The sequence below is a fragment of the Coturnix japonica genome, chromosome 27 (assembly GCF_054131305.1).
Source record: "Coturnix japonica strain WE chromosome 27, WE-NBRP24, whole genome shotgun sequence".
NCBI classification, from domain to species: Eukaryota; Metazoa; Chordata; class Aves; order Galliformes; family Phasianidae; genus Coturnix; species Coturnix japonica.
Window position 1 is genome coordinate 4,417,761 of NC_140689.1, and position 17,201 is coordinate 4,434,961.

Genomic DNA, 17,201 nt, shown 5'->3' on the forward strand with positions numbered 1-17,201 from the left:
GCTGACCTTTATTAGTCCCATCTCTAATCCTAACCCACAGGCTCTCAACCTGTTCTTGACTGTTTCTCATGGGGAGCTCCTCACAGTTTATCCAATCTCTGACATAAAGGGCGACTCCCCCACCCTTCCTACCTCGCCTATCTCTCCTAAAGAGCCTATAGCCATCGATGGTAGTATCCCAATTGTGGGAGTCATCCCACCATGTTTCTGTGATAGCAACAATGTCATAATTTTCAGAGTGCATCACAGTTTCCAGTTCCTCCTGCTTGTTACTCAGGCTCCGTGCATTAGTATAAAGGCACTTCAGCCGGGCTGTCCGTCTCACCACCTTCATAAGCGATCCAGGATCCGCTAGAACAGCGGCATCCCCAGCATCCCCCTGCCCTACTCCCTCCTTTTGCACTCTGCAATCTTTGCCCACAGAGTTTGGTACAATCCCTCGAATGCACCGTTCAACCCCAGTAGCCCTTATTTTGCCCCCTTCCCCCTTCGTTCCTAGTTTAAAGACCTATCAATGAGTCCCGCTAATTCTTCAGCTAATACCCTCTTACCCCTCAGGGACAGGCTGCTTGCATCAGCAGCCATCATTCCAGGTGCAGTGTAGATTGCCCCATGGTCAAAATAGCCGAAATTCTTGTGTCTGCACCAGCTCTTAAGCCATCTGTTTAAGAGATGGGTTTTTTGGATCCTCCCTGTATCTTGTCCTGACACCACGGGTATAGAAGAAAAGATCACCTGCACCCCAGCTCCTTCAAGTATTCGCCCCATTCCCCTGAAGTCTTTCTTGATGGACCTCAGGCTTGCAACTTCCTCACTGCCAGCCTGAATTATTAAAAGTGGGTAGTAGTCTGAAGGATGAATCAATCTAGAAATTTTCTTTGAAATGTCCCTGACCCGTGCCCCAGGAAGGCAGCACACTTCTCTGCGGGTAGGGTCAGGCCGGCATATAGGGCCTTCTGTTCCTTGCAGAAGGGAGTCACCTACAACAATCACCCTTCTGTCCTTACGTGTAGAAGCAGTCTTGAGGCTGCGGGGTGACCGCTTCACCTGAGGCAACCTCATGGGTGCACCTGTTTCCACACTCTCACTAGTCCCCCCCTCAAGTTCCAGGGCCTCAAACTGGTTTCGCAGAGGCACCTGGGGAGCCGGGGATGGTCGTGATGGAGGATGCCCCTTCCGTCGAGCAGGTACCCGTTTCCACTTCTCCTCCCTTCTCAAATTACTGCTGTGGGGAAGAGAGGACAGGGGGCCGGCTGCTGTGTTGCCAGCTGGCTGGTTCCCCTTTACCACCTGTTTGTGGGGTGGCAGGGGCTGACATGCTCCATTAGGAGCCTCGACTGTGTGCTGAGAACTTGAGGCTGAGAGGGACTGACACCACCAGTCAATCTCCCTCTCACACTCTTTTATAGTCCTCAGCCTCTCCACTTCCTCCTTCAGGTCAACTACGAGGCTGAGCAAGTAGTTCACCTGGTCGCAGTGAACACAATCACTGCCTCCCTCACCCAGCACTGCAAGGGCCAGGCTCTGGCACTCAGTACAGCCAGAGACCTGCACACCAGCATCTTGGGTTGGGGGCTCAGTCTGAGTTTCCTCAGACATTCTGGCAGCAGCCTTCCTATAAGGCATGTGCAGGACCTCAGTCTGGGTCTCTGCAGTCTTCTTGGTTGCTGCCTCCCGTTTCTGTGAGATCGGGACCCTTGTCTTGGCCTCCTCAGTATTTCTGGCAGCAGCCTTTCGCCGGGGAGCACCCATGTCGGAGCAGAATACTTACCAGAGCTGAAACAGGAAGTCAAGAGGTGCACGAGCCCCGCCTCTTCCTGACTGTTTCTGGTGGGCAGCGACTAGTCTTGTGCCCGTTTAAATCTCCCTCCGTAGGCAGGGAACGCCCACACGCTGCGTCAGCGGCTGCGTCAGCTGCTCCCTGAGAGCTGCCGGGCTTCTCCTCTACCCGGGGGTTCCCTGCTTGAAGGAACCGCCCGAGATCCCCCTTGACCACGCGGTCAGCCGCTGCTGATCGGTCCGGGAGGGCTCCGAGTCAGGCGACTTCGGCAATCAGAAAGGTTATCAGAAAGGCCACATTTGGTCAGTCCTTGTAGAAGCCATATTTAGATTACACTTTGGTAGGGATGTGGACGTGGGGGAATGGGTGGTTTCATTGACATGAGAGAACAGGCAGTGATGCTGTGAAACCAGATGGGTGATGCTCAGCCTGGCCATGTGCCTCAGAGCTCTTTGCTCAAGGAAGCCAAGTATAGTTGTGGGTTTGCTCTCAAGAGCACAGTTTGGTAGGGATGAGTTGGTGGCTGGACTAGATGACCTTAGTGGTCTTTCCCAGCCTTAGTGACTCTGTGGTTCTCTGCTTCAGGAAGGACCTACTCGTGACTTACACACGTGTCCAAGTCTAGGATGCCGCAGAAATAAAATCTGTTGCAGAAAAGGCAGAATCTCGTGCCCATCTTACAGTTAAAGGTAATTATGGTTCAGATGATGATTTTGCTTAAATTATCTTATGTTATAAACCAGCTAACATCCTTTGCTTGAATGTCAAGGAAGTTAAACACCACCAGGACCTTTCACAGAAATGCAAACTCCTACCTACCTACCTTTCTGCCCACAAAATATCCAGCTTGTCTTTTGGAATTTACTTTTGCTAAGTAAAACAGATTATTTTCTTAGGAGGTTTATTTTCTACCTTTCGACTTCAGATTTGTGTTTGAACGTTTTGGGATAAAAAACATAGCTTGACTTTTTCTTCATTTTCTCTGTTTGTTTGAAAAGAGCTCAGAGTTGTTTTTTTTTTTAATATATACAATGTTAGGGTATATATATGATGTTAAGTGTGTAAAGAAAAGGGAGACATTTGAGTTAGCACACTACTCAAGAGTTCAGTCCCCAGCTTTGCCACTGTTACAATTATAAGGGCAAGAAAATCCTGGAAAATGAATTTCTCCTAAGTAGAGCCATTACATTTGAGCTACAGAGACCTTTACTAGGAGAAATCTTGTTGTTCAGAGCTAAGTTGCTGTATTTAACCAAAGTAATTATCAATGTCCATGTTTCAGTGAACCTCTATTCCATTTCGTAATGCAAGGAGTTTGATATCGGGATGGGAAGGTCATGGTTTGATTTGGATGTTGGACTGGGAATCAGAAGATCTGGGCTCTCTTCAGGTTGTCAGTCTTATTGTCTGACTTCTTAACAACATTCCTTTCTTTCTATTATTTTTTAATGATGTTTTAAGGCATTTTGAGCTGATAGGTGTAGTGTTCATGTGCAGTAATGCTGACGTGAGTAAGTAGGGTGATAATGTAAGGGTTTTTTACATTCCTTCTAAATCTCTGCTTTCTCTTGTTCCATCCTTCTTAAAGAGCAATCCATTAATCTAGTAAAGGAGCTGTGTGATGAGTATTTGACTGAGCCTGAAGAAGCCAAATTTGAATGCGAGATATCCATTCCTTCTGTGAAACCTCCCAAGTGGTATCTGCGTGGAGAAATCTTACAGGCTGGCAGAAACTTGATTATGCAGCAAGAAGGCACCATCCACCGGCTGAGCATACTGAAAACCATCACTGATATGACTGGCACCATTCAGTTCTCAGTTGGCAAATCAAAATCCACAGCCAATCTGCTCATCAGAGGTAACATATCCTGGCTTGATTTACATCATGAAGATGAAGAATTAATTAACGTACAGTCTTCCTTCACTGGGGTCTTTGAAATATTGTGTGTGTTTCTGGAGGGTCTGCTCCATTTCCAGTTCAAAGTCGTTGGACATTAAATGAGACAGCTGCATCTCAGTAAAAGATCTGTTTGAATATTTGTAATGTGCTTACTATTCAGATCTACAGAGCTGAGGTTTTGTCCTTGGCTATACCAAAGAAGTCAAATCAGGTGAAATTAATTGTATTTCTGAAGTAGACAAGTTTGAGTTTGGTAGCACCTAAATTTGATGCAGTTTGTCATTGATTTCATCTGAAAGAAACTTCCAGGCTTTTTATCTGCTGTTGTCCCCAGCGTAAGAGTCTCCATTCACATCCTAAAGTACTTGTTATATTTTCAACTCACTCTTATTTGAATAATTGCCTCAACTGGGAGCAGTTTAATAAGCAAGAGCTGGACCTTGCATTTGGTATATAGTATACAGTGTTACTTTATGGAAATGTAGTCAATGGCATTCCCTATATGCAGTCGTTTGTTTTATCTTTAGAGTGGTTCAAAGAACCATCGTGAACATGACATTAATTGAAATGGAGTAGACGCAAGAGACTTTCCTCTTCTTCCAATTGTCCTCATCCTTTCTTCTCTTCCACCCCTGCTTTGCAGATTACCATATACAAATCACCAGGAAGTTGGAGGACAAGACAGATTTGGAACGTCATTCTGTCATCCTGTCCTGTGACTTCAGGCCTTCTCCAAAGGTTGTGAAATGGTTCCAGGGCCACACACCCATTGAGCCCTCTGAGAAGTACAAGATCAAGAGGGATAAGCATTCAGCAGAGCTCAAGATTCTGAAGCTGAAGCCCGATGATGCTGGTGTGTACAAGTGCAAGGCAGGAATTGCAGAGACTGAGGCCACGCTGACAGCTGAAGGTATGAGCAGGGAGGGTGACCTCTTCCATGTCCTATTTCACCTCAGATTTCTCTTCTTGAGGTTGATTTCTGCCGTTCTCTCCTGCTAACTTTATAAATGTATAATCTTCACTGAGAAGATTACACAAAGATCATCTAGTCCAACCATTCTACCACATCCCAGTATGATTTATAGTAACAGTGGTAACAGTTCACCTTGTTTCCCCACAGCCTGCAATGTAGAAGTGAAGAAGCACCTGCAGGATGTGGAAATTGAAGAAGAGAGCTCTACTGTCTTCTCCTGCGAGCTGTCCCATGATGACAAGGACGTGGAATGGTTCCTGAATGGCAACCTCCTTTACACCAACAATTGCAATGACATCAAGAATGTTGGCAATTGCTGCACACTGACAATGAAGCAGGTTACGCCTGAGGATGCTGGCACAGTGACAGTGAAGTCAGACAGGGTATCAGAAAGCGCGCGCCTGAAGGTGATAGGTGGGTCTGATCACACCCCTCCTGGATGTAAGAGATGCTAAGGAGCTCCAGTTCATTCTATTGAGCAGCAATCCTGCTTCTCAAGCTCACCACTATGAGGTGACAAGTCATCAGGGGCTTCTTCCAGTGGAAGGTTCCATTGCAGCAGATATCAACGAAGGAGGATGGTTTTGGTGTCCTGCCAAAGCATTCCATTGCTTTTTATCATCATTTTCCTTAACACAAGGAGAGTTACAAGAGCAATTTCTTTTACTGCTTCAGTAACATGCAGTGTCAATGCTGTTGTCTCCAAGGATTTATGACTGCAGCGAGAAATCGTTCAGTGTGTGTTTTGCCTCCGGGATGACTAATGACCAGGCTGTGAGCAACCTGATCGAGCTGTGAATGTCCCTTTTTATTGCAGGGGAGCTGGGCTAGATGGCCTTTAAGGGTCTCTTCCAATTCTAAGGAACTCGTGCCTGAAGTGCAGAAGTGGATGAATTATACCACTTCTTCATATCCTCCCCATGATTACAGAGGAAATACAACAAAACAACATGCATGGTCTTACTGTTGTCATTTGCTTGAATACGAAGACGTCTCTTTTTTATGGTTGAGATTTTTGTTGATATGGGTCAGGAGGAACTCACACTTTTTAGCTTTCTCAATAGGCAAAAAGTTCCAGTTGCTGCAAGCCACCGAGGTAACCAATAGAGGGGCCCTGATCCCCCTTGTGCCATCGGGATGCTCTGGCACGGGATGTGCCTCAAATTCAAAGCTCCTTCCCACCTCCCAAGGAAAAGCAAAGCAACTCAAGCATCTCCAGCAAAGCTGCCCAGCAGACAGCAGGGAATGCAAACAGCTTCTGGCTGCTCCCCTGCACTCCTGTCCTAAGTAAGTGACCCCTCGAGGACTGGATGGGAAATCAGTGCATGACACACGTGAGTGTGCACAGCAGTGTGCAAAGCAGTGGGGATCCATGTGTGTGTGTGTGTGTATTTGTGCATGGATGGTGTTGTACACACATTTGTGTCCATGAGTGTACAAACCAGTGGTGTTGCTCAGGTGTGTGTAGGTCTGTGGGTATGTGTGCAAGGATGAGCATGCACATATATGTACGTGCACAGGGGTGTGCAGAGTGTTGGAGCTGCACAAGGACATTGTGGTACCGGTGTGTGCGTGCACTTTGGGAGTGAAAGTAAGGGGTTACACATGTGTCTGTGTGTGTGTGCACAGGGCTGCACTAAGGGATGTGGTTGTGTGAGTGTGTGTGAGCACATGGATAGTGCGTGGATGCGGTGGCACAAATGTGTGCTTGCACAGGGCTGTGCTGAGGAGTTGGGCTGCACACAGGTGCACACAAAGGGATGTTTGAACCCTTTGCCCCTAAGAACAGTTTTCCAGTGTCCCTCGTCCAAGAATTCTTTGAACAGCCTGCAGCTGACTCTCCTGAAGCTCAGGGTCCTGACTTTGCTTTTTGCCAGGCCCGCATTCCTTGAGATGAGGAACTCTAGGAGGGCATGGTCACTACAGCCCTGACCACCTCCAGTCTTAACCCCTGCTGTGCAGCATGTCCAGTAATGCTTCCCTTCTGCTTGGTGTGCTTAATGCTTGGCCCACAAAGTTATTGTCAGTGCACTCCAGCAGTCTCTCAGACAGCTTGCAGCCAGCCATGCTGATTTCCCAGCCTGACTGGAATCCCCCATCAAGTTGAGAGTCAGTGAACACGGTGCTTCTGGTAGCTGCAGTAAGCAGGGCCCATCAACAGGCTCCCTTGACCAGGCGGCCTGGAGCAGACCCTCACCTCCAGAAGCCCATTATTGGTTCAGTCCCGAATTTTACCCGCAAGTTCTCAACGTGATCGTGGCTGTTCTTAGTCCTTTGCAGTCAGCTTCTTCATAGAGAGGGCAAATACCTTGCCCTCCGGAATTCCATAGTAACAATCATGTCTCCTTTATGTCAGGTGAGGTGTTTTTTTTTGTTGTTGTTTTTTGTTTGCTTGTTTGTTTGTTTTCCATTTTCTAGGTAGAAAATTTAATTTCTGAGCCAGGAGAATAAGAAGTGCAACATGTAACAATCTTCCTGGCACTGTGCAGTTTGCATGAGTAGCCAAGTGCTCCTCAGGTAACGTGTGCTGCAGAGCTGACCTTGGTGGCAGGGGTTGTGTCTTCATTTTCTTCCTGTCATGTGGGAACATAAGAAGACTCTTCAGAGCAGGAGCTGCAGAGCAAGATGAACGGCATGAGAAGGTAAGGCTAGGAACCAAGGACACCTCCAGAAAGAACAGAAAAACTAAGTCATTTAAGATGCATGATGGCCGTGTGATACTGTCCGTGACTGGAGGGGAAGCACATGGCTAGGAATGACTGATGGCTCTGGTGGGATGTGTGCCTACGTGCGCCGTAAAGGAGAGTTTGTGGGATGTTCTGTGGACATGTGAAGGCTGTGGGAAAGTTAAGAGAGAAAACGTGTGAATTCACAGAAGTGATATTAGAACCTGGAATAAACCATTTGGATCACTCACATCTGAGTCCGTGCCAGATTGTCGCGCTGTCAGAACCTGAGGCCTGGGATTTTCCTTTAGTAGTGCCAACTGCCTGTTGTAAATGAGAAAAGATATTACTAAACATAGCTTCCCTCCTTGTAGGTTTGATATTTCTGTCTTTGCATTCCTTTAGCACCCAGGGTGTTGATGCAGCTGCACAAATCCGCTGTATTGTCCTCCTGTTTTGCATGGAAGAATGGTAAAATAGCAATCTCTGGGTGAAATTTTGTTCAGGCGTTTTCCTTTCTGTGCCCCTAGGAAGCAATGGCTTGGAAATGGCAGTGCCACCTGGGAACCCACACAGCAACCCAGTATCTCATTGTCTGGGTCTGTGAAAAACCACAATGATGACAAAAGATGTTTCAATTCTGTCTGTGCTGTCAGTGCAGCCCTGAGGAGCAGTGTGGGCATGGCATGGCAGGGAGAAGGGATTTCCCTTCCAATGAGAAAGTGCCTGTTCATGTGTTGGTATGTAACCGCTCCATGGCCTGCCCCACGTGCTTCTGAATGGGCAGCTCAACTTTTGTGTCACTCAGGCACCTGTGGCAGAGGTCAGGATTTCTGCAGGTATGGGATATATCCCATCACTTAGTGCCTTACAAGGAGCTGAGAAGCTTTTCTTGCTCAAGTCCTGCTTAACCACCTACAATGAAGTTGATGTCATTTTTCTAGTGTCCTTCAATTCCGTGTCCGCATTTTCCCAAAAGCAAAAGAATTTGGAGGTAACCAGCTGCAGTGAAGTGAGCGATTTCAGTGCCCATTTCTGATGGTGGCAGTGAGTTCAGAGGTCACAGTGGATTGACGGTGCCTGTCTCCATTCTGACAAAGGCTGTAGTTGCAGCTGACTTCCCGAGGCTGCCATACGTGGTGGTGACGCAGCCTTGGGCTTGTGCGTTTGCATGACTCCCACCTTTCCTTTCTGTGAATTGCAGGTCAGCTGGTGCTGGAAGCGGCCGGTATCTCAGTAGGAATGAAGGTGAGTGCAGGAGCAGCTGCTGAGGGGAGGAAGGAAGTCCATGCTAATGAGCTCTGAAACATCTGCGGGTCTGGTACCAGAATAGGCATCAGTGATGCAGGGGGCTCCCCAGCAGGAAGCTGGCTGATCCAAATGCTTGCTGAGAGTTTGGAAGCCCAAACCCTTATGGTCTCTGTAAGGGTGGCTAAGAAAAAGATGTTAACCAAGATGGTGGTAAATAGTCAAAGGTTATTAGCAAAGGGAAACTCACCAATATCGATACCTTGACCAGAAAGCTGAGGCAGTCTCAACTGGGGAGCAATCTCCAAGAGATGCTGCCTCAGTGGTGGTCAGCCTTTAAATGAGGTCTCAGAGGAGGTTGAGTCGAGGTCCACCCCTTCTGGGAGCACAGCTAGATTACTCTCACCTGTGCTCCCGCAGCTGACCCAACACTTGCCTCAGCTGATTAATCAGAGGTTCAAGCTGTGATTTCCCATACAGTCTCAAAGCTGAAGGCAGCATCTCCTTGATCTGATGGTGGTGTGCCTGAGTGAGGGAGTGATCCAAGCTGGATGCAGAAGAGTCATCTTAATTTCTCTGCTATTTTACTTCAGATGACACCTATTGGGTGTTGGTTTCTTAAAATTTGGATCTAGGAGGTGGCCTCTCCCTTTGCTTCTGGTGAAAGCACAGAAGTGCAGCAGGAGTAGAAGACAAAGAGGTTTTCTTCGTGACAGGAACACCAGTTATTTGATTCAAATGTGTAACTGTGATGAAGATGGTGAAGAACAGATCCGCCTCAAAGACATGCTTGATCACATAAGGAATGAGCATGTGATCCAAGACAGCCAGCGTGGCTTTAGCAGGGGAAGGCCATGCCGAACCAGTCTGGTGGCCTTCTATGATGGAGTGATGGCATTTGTGGACAAAAGGAAGGTAACAGATGTCATTGACCTGGACTTGAGCAAGATCTTTGACATGGCCCTCCACCACATCCTTATCTCTAAACTGGAGGGATGTGGATTTGACAGGTGGACCACCTGGAGGATAAGGGATTGGTTGAAAGGCCACAGACAGAGGGTGGTGATTCATGGTTCGATGTCCAGGTGGAGGCCGATAACAAGTGGTGTCATCCAAGAATCTGTCTTGGGACCAGTGCTTTTTTACATGGTTATCAGTGACACCAATGATGCAATCGCATGCACCCTCTGCTGTTTGCTGAGTGTTACGGCTGACGCAGTGGAAGGAAGGGATGCCATTCAGAGGGAGCTCAACCGAGAGGTTGGCCTAGGTGAATCTAATGAGGTTCAACACAGCAAAGTGCAAGGACACTTCAGCCGGACAGCCCGGCTGAAGTGCCTTTATACTAATGCACGGAGCCTGAGTAACAAGCAGGAGGAACTGGAAACTGTGATGCACTCTGAAAATTATGACATTGTTGCTATCACAGAAACATGGTGGGATGACTCCCACAATTGGGATACTACCATCGATGGCTATAGGCTCTTTAGGAGAGATAGGCGAGGTAGGAAGGTTGGGGGAGTCGCCCTTTATGTCAGAGATTGGATAAACTGTGAGGAGCTCCCCATGAGAAACAGTCAAGAACAGGTTGAGAGCCTGTGGGTTAGGATTAGAGATGGGACTAATAAAGGTCAGCTGGTATTAGGGGTATACTACAGGCCACCTGATCAAGGGGAGGCTGCTGATGAGGCTTTCTTGCTCCAGATGCGTGAGGCGTCTGGCTCACAGGCTCTTGTCCTGGTGGGGGACTTCAACCATCCTGACATCTGTTGGGAAAACCACACGGCGAGCTGCAAGAGCTCCAGAAGGCTCTTGGAATCCATTGATGATAGCTTTCTGGTTCAGGTATTGGACAGACCGACCAGAGGTCTAGCGTTGCTGGACCTGCTGCTCACCAACGCTGAGGAGATCATCAAAGGCGTCAAGGTTGGAGGCTGCCTGGGCTCCAGCGATCATGCCCTGGTTGAGTTTGTGATCTCAAGCGATGTGGGCCTGGCAAAGAGCAGGACCAGGATGCTGAACTTTAGAAGAGCTGACTTCAAGCTTCTCAATGGAATGCTGGCCAAGATCCCCTGGCGTGCTGCCCTCAAAGATAAGGACGTTGAGGAGAGCTGGCTGCTCTTCAAGGATGCCCTCCTGGCAGCACAAGAGGTCTCCATTCCCCTGATTAAGAAAGTGGGCAGGAGAGGTAGAAAACCGGCATGGCTCAGCAAGGACCTGCTAAGAGAACTGAGGGTGAAGAAAGGGGTGTACAAGCTCTGGAAACAAGGCTGTGTCACCCGGGAAGAATACAGGGATGCCGTCCGAACTTGCAGATGTGGGATCAGGGAAGCCAAGGCGCAGGCAGAACTGAACTTGGCGAGGGACGTGAAAAACAATAAGAAAACCTTCTACAGGTACATTGGCCAGAAGAGACAGGCCAAAATGGGCGTACCTACTCTGGTAAATTTAAAAGGAGAAATGGCTTCAACAGATGAAGAGAAAGCTGAGGTGCTGAATGAGTTCTTCACCTCGGTCTTCACTGGTGGCCAGGATTCTAGTCTTTTTCACATCCCTAAGTCTTGCACCCCCATACCTCCATGTGGGGACCAAGGAGGTAAATCCCTCCCCACTGTAAGGGTAGAGCAAGTCCGAGAGTGCCTCCTTAGACTGAATGAGTATAAGTCTATGGGGCCAGATGGCGTGCATCCCAGGGTCCTGAAGGAGCTGGCTGAGGTGGTTGCTGAGCCGCTCTCCATCATATTTGAGAAGTCGTGGCTGTCAGGTGAGGTCCCGGATGATTGGAGGAAGGGTCACGTCACTCCCATTTACAAGAAGGGGAGCAGGGAGGACCCGGGTAACTACAGGCCGGTGAGTCTCACCTCTGTGCCTGGGAAGATTATGGAACAGATCCTCCTGGACAACATGCTTGATCACATAAAAAACGAGCATGTGATCCGAGACAGCCAGCATGGCTTCACCAGGGGAAGGTCATGCTTAACTAATCCTGTGGCCTTCTATGATGGAGTGACGGCGTTGGTGGATGAAGGGAAGGCGACCGATGTCATTTACCTGGACCTGAGCAAGGCCTTTGACATGGTCCCCCATCACATCCTCATCTCCAAATTGGAGGGAGGTGGATTTGATGGGTGGACAACTAGATGGATAAGCAATTGGTTGAAAGGCCGCAGACAGAGGGTGGTGGTCAATGGCTCTATGTCCAGGTGGAGGCCGGTAACGAGCGGCGTCCCTCAAGGGTCTGTCTTGGGACCGGTGCTCTTTAACATCTTTATTAATGACATCGATGAGGGAATGGAGTGCACCCTCAGCAAGTTTGCTGATGACACCAAGCTGAGTGGTGCAGTTGATACGGTGGAGGGAACGGATGCCATTCAGAGGGACCTTGACAGGCTGGAAAGCTGGGCTCGGGTGAACCTAATGAGGTTTGACACGGCAAAGTGCAAGATTTTGCACTTGGGCCGGAAGAACCCCAGGCACCTGTACAGGCTGGGAGGAGTGGTCCTTGAGAGCAGCTTGGCAGAAAAAGACCTAGGGGTCCTGATAGATGAGAAACTTAACATGAGCCAGCAGTGCACTCTGGCAGCCCGGAAAGCAAATGGGATCCCGGACTCCATCAGGAGAGGGGTGGTCAGCAGGGATAGGGAGGTGATCGTCCCTCTCTACTCTGCTCTTGTGAGGCCCCATCTGTTGTACTGTGTCCAGGTGTGGAGCCCTCAGTACAAGAAAGACATGGAGATTTTGGAAAGGGTCCAGAGGAGGGCCACGAAGATGATCAGGGGGCTGGAGCACCTCAACTATGAGGACAGGCTGAGGGAGTTGGGTTTGTTCAGCCTAGAGAAGAGAAGGTTGCGGGGTGACCTCATTGCAGCCTTTCAGTACCTAAAGGGAACTTACTCCCCGGAGGGGAGTAAACTCTTCGAAAGGGCTGATAATAGCAGGACACGGGGAAATGGTTTTAAGTTGAAAGAGGGAAGATTTAGGTTGGATGTTAGGGGAAAGTTCTTTACTAGAAGAGTGGTTAGGTCCTGGAACAGGCTGCCCAGTGAGGTTGTGGATGCCCCGTCCTTGGAGGTGTTCAAGGCCAGGTTGGACGGGGCCCTGGGCAACCTGATCTATGGGGTCTCTATGGGGATTTATGGGGTCTCTATGGGGATCTATGGGGTCTCTATAGGGATCTATGGGGTCTCTATGGGGATCTGTGGGGTCTATGGGGATCTGTGGGGTCTCTATGGGGATCTATGTGATCTATGGGGTCTCTATGGAGATCTATGGGGTCTTTGGGGTCTCTATGGGAATCTATGGGGTCTCTATGGAGATCTATGGGGTCTTTGGGGTCTCTATGGGGATCTATGGGGTCTATGGGGATCTATGGGGTCTATATGGGGATCTATGGGGTGTCTATGGGGATCTATGGGGTCTATGGGGTGTCTATGGGGATCTATGGGGTGTCTATGGGAATCTATGAGGTCTCCTGGGCAACCTGATCTAGTAAATGTGTATGTTTGGTGGCCCTGCCAGGCAGGGGGTTGGAACTACATGATCCTTGAGGTCCCTTCCAACCCGGGTCATTCTGTGATTCTGTGATTCTGAACACCCACTGCTGTTACTGCTGCCACGGCTCAGCTCTACTTGTGACGTATTTATTGACCACTCAGAAGCTACGACAGCAAATCAGCAACAAGTACATTCGACTTTCCTGCCACAGGAACTGGTAAAAGGACTTCAAAAAGATGGAGAGCATTCGCTCACCGGGGTTGTACCTCTGCAGCACGCACTGAGGATGGCCAAGCTCAATAAAAGGACTCTGCATCTCATGTTTGTTTTGTTTTGTTTGTAATTGTTCATATATATATATTTATTTTAAGGTGCGTATTAAAAGTTTATATTCCGCAAACTACCTGGGTTTTTCCTTGCATCCTGTGACCACAGTGTCTGCTGATGGCACATCAGGCACTTCAAGCAGAAGTGCTTATTTCACAGTGGACTTTAGACATTTATCGTTCAACCTGGCAAGTGTGTAAAGTTGATCACGCTTCTGTCTCATTTCAGTCTCAATAGCTGAACGCTTAGCCGGACTTCAAATAAAAGCCTGTTAGAAGAGAGAGCAAACAAACTGATAATAATAGTGCTAGCAGATTCAATATACTAAATATATCTGGTGATAACTGGAAGAAGTATTTACTTTTAAATTATTTCTAATCCAAATTGCCTACGTCCCAAGCTGACCTCCCCGTCTGAATAATCCCATTATTTCAACATACCTCACATACTGGACGGTATCTTCCCTTGTTATGCAGAGTGCTGGGGTCAAGAAAGGAACCTCTGCTTAAAAATACAGCAGCAGGGAGCACGCAGCCCTTTCAACAGACAGGACCACTTTGAAGTTTAATACGGAAAATCTATTTGATATTTATTAAACTTAGTTTCTCCAGTTACAGTTTTGCATTGTACAAAGCATTTTAATGACACAGTAGTTAAAAAGATCTTTACAAATTGAAATGTGATACCCTTTTCTCCAAATATTTTAATTGCCATAAATTTGTTTAAAAATACACATTAAACGCATGTTTCAGACACTAAACTTTCTATAATCTCAATACCACAAAATACATAGAATATACTATACAGATGTGGAAAAAATCTAGTTAGTATATAATAATTTGCTCACCATTAACAGCTTTATTACGTGAAATGCACATACTGACTTAGAAATCCTAATTTGAGCCCCAAAGTACCCTTTGAAATTTCAAATGTATTGCAACAAATAAAATCACAGTTGGTGTGTTTCTTTAGGTTTTGGTTGAAGACGGACGCCTAAATATTCCCAGAGAAACAAAACGTAACACATGGACTCGTCATGTACAAAGTGTGAAACAGAGACATCCCATTAGTTACTAGCAGTACCTTTCTGTATGATTCACAAGGGCTTCATTTATGAGAGACAGGTGAAAAGTTACCTTCCCTCACCCACAAACCCTCCCCCCAAAAAACCCTTCTTCATCAAATAATAATTTCAATTAAGATAAAGGATTTTTAATAAATATATAAGCACTTTATCCTCCATATACAAAATTTCTTAAAGCAATTTAAAAGGGGGACCAGATACAAATGTCAGGAACTGTGCTTGCAAAAGTCACGCCTGGTCCTTAGAGTTGAGTTTTCAGATGTGTAACATCAATGCAGCTGAAAAGAAGCGCTGCAGAAGTACTGTGCACCCAACAGCACCGATTCCCCGGGCTGCATATAAAAACCAAGTCGGGGAACACTGCATTCCAATTTGCCCATATCAGCTCCAATAGCAAACGCAGAGAGGTATGACAGGAGTAGGTACGTTTCCATTAAGTTTCCAGATGAAATTAAAACTTTTACATAAAGATGGCCTATATAAACCCTAACGCTGTAACACAGCGTTTCAAATTGTTCAGTATAGTGTATTCGATTGAAACTCAGCTGAGATCGGCAGAGAGCAAAGAACTAATGCTGTCGATAGCTGATCTAGCAACGACCAGAGCTCGTATTGAGAGAAAAATGTACTTATTACATCGCTAAGCCCTCCCTCCCTGCCTCCCCCCACCCCCAATACCGCTGCTTTCAAATGGCATCATGGCATCAGAAACCAATTCCTTGAAAAGTAATGGAGTTTGACATACATCACGATTCCCTGATTGATTGATTGCTTTTAGGTAACTTTCACACTGTGCAGATTTGCCTCCTGGAACAGCTCTGTATTTGTCTGAGTTGGCCACCAAAAGCTTTGGCTAGTCTTCACACTTCAAGATATCCAGCATTAACATACAGGTTTCCATAACACTGTTTCATTAGATGGAATAATTTAAACCCTGACCAAAATTTTTGTCAGAAATCTAGAAATTTGGAAGTTGCTTACTCCCCAATGGGTAATTCAAACTTGACTTGCTCAGGCCCTTAACATAAACGCTGCGGTGACAGTAAATATCTGTTAGGTAACTGAAATATTAAATACAGCAAAGGTAGTCTCTTTTTCCAATAGTTTCCCATTCTGGAAAACTACATCATTATCTGCCTACGGCTTTATTTTACTTGCCCCGGGCAAGCACATCATTCCCATAAAGTACTGACTCTGTATGTTGGGGCCATTCATAAATACATTTCAGGGCTTTTTTTTTTCTTCTTCTTTTCCTTTGTTATCACAGCAATCAAGCCTCAGCAATCTAAAGGAATATACATTGCACTCCTGTATAATATGCAAGATTTATCACCAGTAAGATGGTGACTCAGCACTCAATAAATAATATATCAATATAGTCAGTTGCACCATAATCTAAAAACAAGTACAACATATACTTTGGACAGACTGATTTCATATATATATACATATATATTAAAAGACACATACAATACAAATTGCATACTGCCATCAAAAGCCAAGAAGAGCCATTCACACGCTCTACTTTATGGCTAATAGTTTCAAATCAAAATAAAAGTATCGGGCTGTTTTACTCTGGTGTCCTGAAGATTTGTTTATAAGTATAAATGGTTGCACCTTACCATCTAGGAACCTGCAAGTTTCACAGCAAATCCAAATAATAGTGATATCTGAGCAAGCCTAGTCTGATTAAGCCATTTTTAAGATTCACCAACTGGGACCACGTTCGGTAAGGGAATTAAGATCTCAGTGTTGATATGTGCTTAAGATCCAATCATCTAGGGAATCATTGAGGAAGCTGGGAGTGAGGGATCCCCTCCTCAGCCACCAGCGCAGCCTGCCTTAGTGCTGACGCTGTCTGCATTTCCACTGCTGTTGTGTAGAGGTTAACAAAAGGACAGAGTTGGACTGTTAGTCTGCATCGTGGCACCGGGATGGAAGCATATTCAGTATTTGCATTTTTTTAATTGCTATGAAATCTGACAAAGTACACAACTTCTGTCTTAGAAACAATGGTAAAGCCCAAATCAGATATGCTTTTGGAAGCGTGAAATTTAAGTGTCTCTGATTGAAATAGCCACAGATGAGTAAGGCATTTTTCAAATAACAAGACCACTGTGTATCTCCCATACAGACAGAAAACCTGGGCAGCACTCCAGGGAATGTTTCCCTGTGACGGATTCTGTCAGCCATTTCAGGTCCACATTTTAACACAATGTAAGAAGTCTTTCAGTTACCCAAAGACCCATTGACCTGGGGACAAGCAAAACATTTTTGTAAGAGACAACTGCGTGTAACACCAAAAGGTATTTGTGGGACTCTAAGGAAATAAAAAGAGAAAATAAATTCCCAGAGATGAGACCATTCCTGCTTACAGTCATGGTCACGGTGCACAAAGGAGCAAGCTGGAAGCAGCCGCACCGGCCGGTGCAGCACTACACAAAAAAAAACAACTATGAATGCAACTCCTACAAAGGTATTTTTTATATAGCGTCAAAAGAGTGCTAGGCACTTTAGAGTATTAAAGGAAAAATTAGTTGACAGTGTCCTATTAACCAGGATGCAGAGTCTGAGGGTACAGAGTTTTGTCTCTAACAGCAAACACGAAAAGAATGCGATCTTGCACAGTGATTTAATAAAAAGGATGCTCCAACCAACAGACCTGATCAGTGATTCAGCTCTAACGGGAAAAGTCACAGGTCCGCTAACCAAAAACATGTTGGTTCGTA

At 46.5% G+C, this 17,201-nt stretch overlaps 1 protein-coding gene across 1 annotated transcript; it reads left to right on the plus strand.

The window, feature by feature from the left end:
* The first annotated feature begins 2,382 nt into the window (after positions 1–2,382).
* Positions 2,383–4,810, plus strand: LOC146756365 (obscurin-like). The gene is made up of 3 exons (XM_085524509.1): positions 2,383–2,469; positions 3,369–3,638; positions 4,324–4,810. The coding sequence occupies exons 2-3, from the start codon at positions 3,521–3,523 to the stop codon at positions 4,677–4,679; spliced, it is 474 nt and encodes a 157-aa protein (XP_085380635.1). The 5' UTR covers positions 2,383–2,469; positions 3,369–3,520; the 3' UTR covers positions 4,680–4,810.
* The last annotated feature ends 12,391 nt before the right edge of the window (positions 4,811–17,201 follow it).

Coding starts and splice junctions, on each gene's coding strand:
- LOC146756365 (XM_085524509.1), top strand. CDS start 3,521: ATGCAGCAAGAAGGCACCATCCACCGGCTGAGCATACTGAAAACCATC. Junction 3,639..4,323: donor AGCCAATCTGCTCATCAGAG/GTAACATATCCT, acceptor CCTGCTTTGCAG/ATTACCATATACAAATCACC.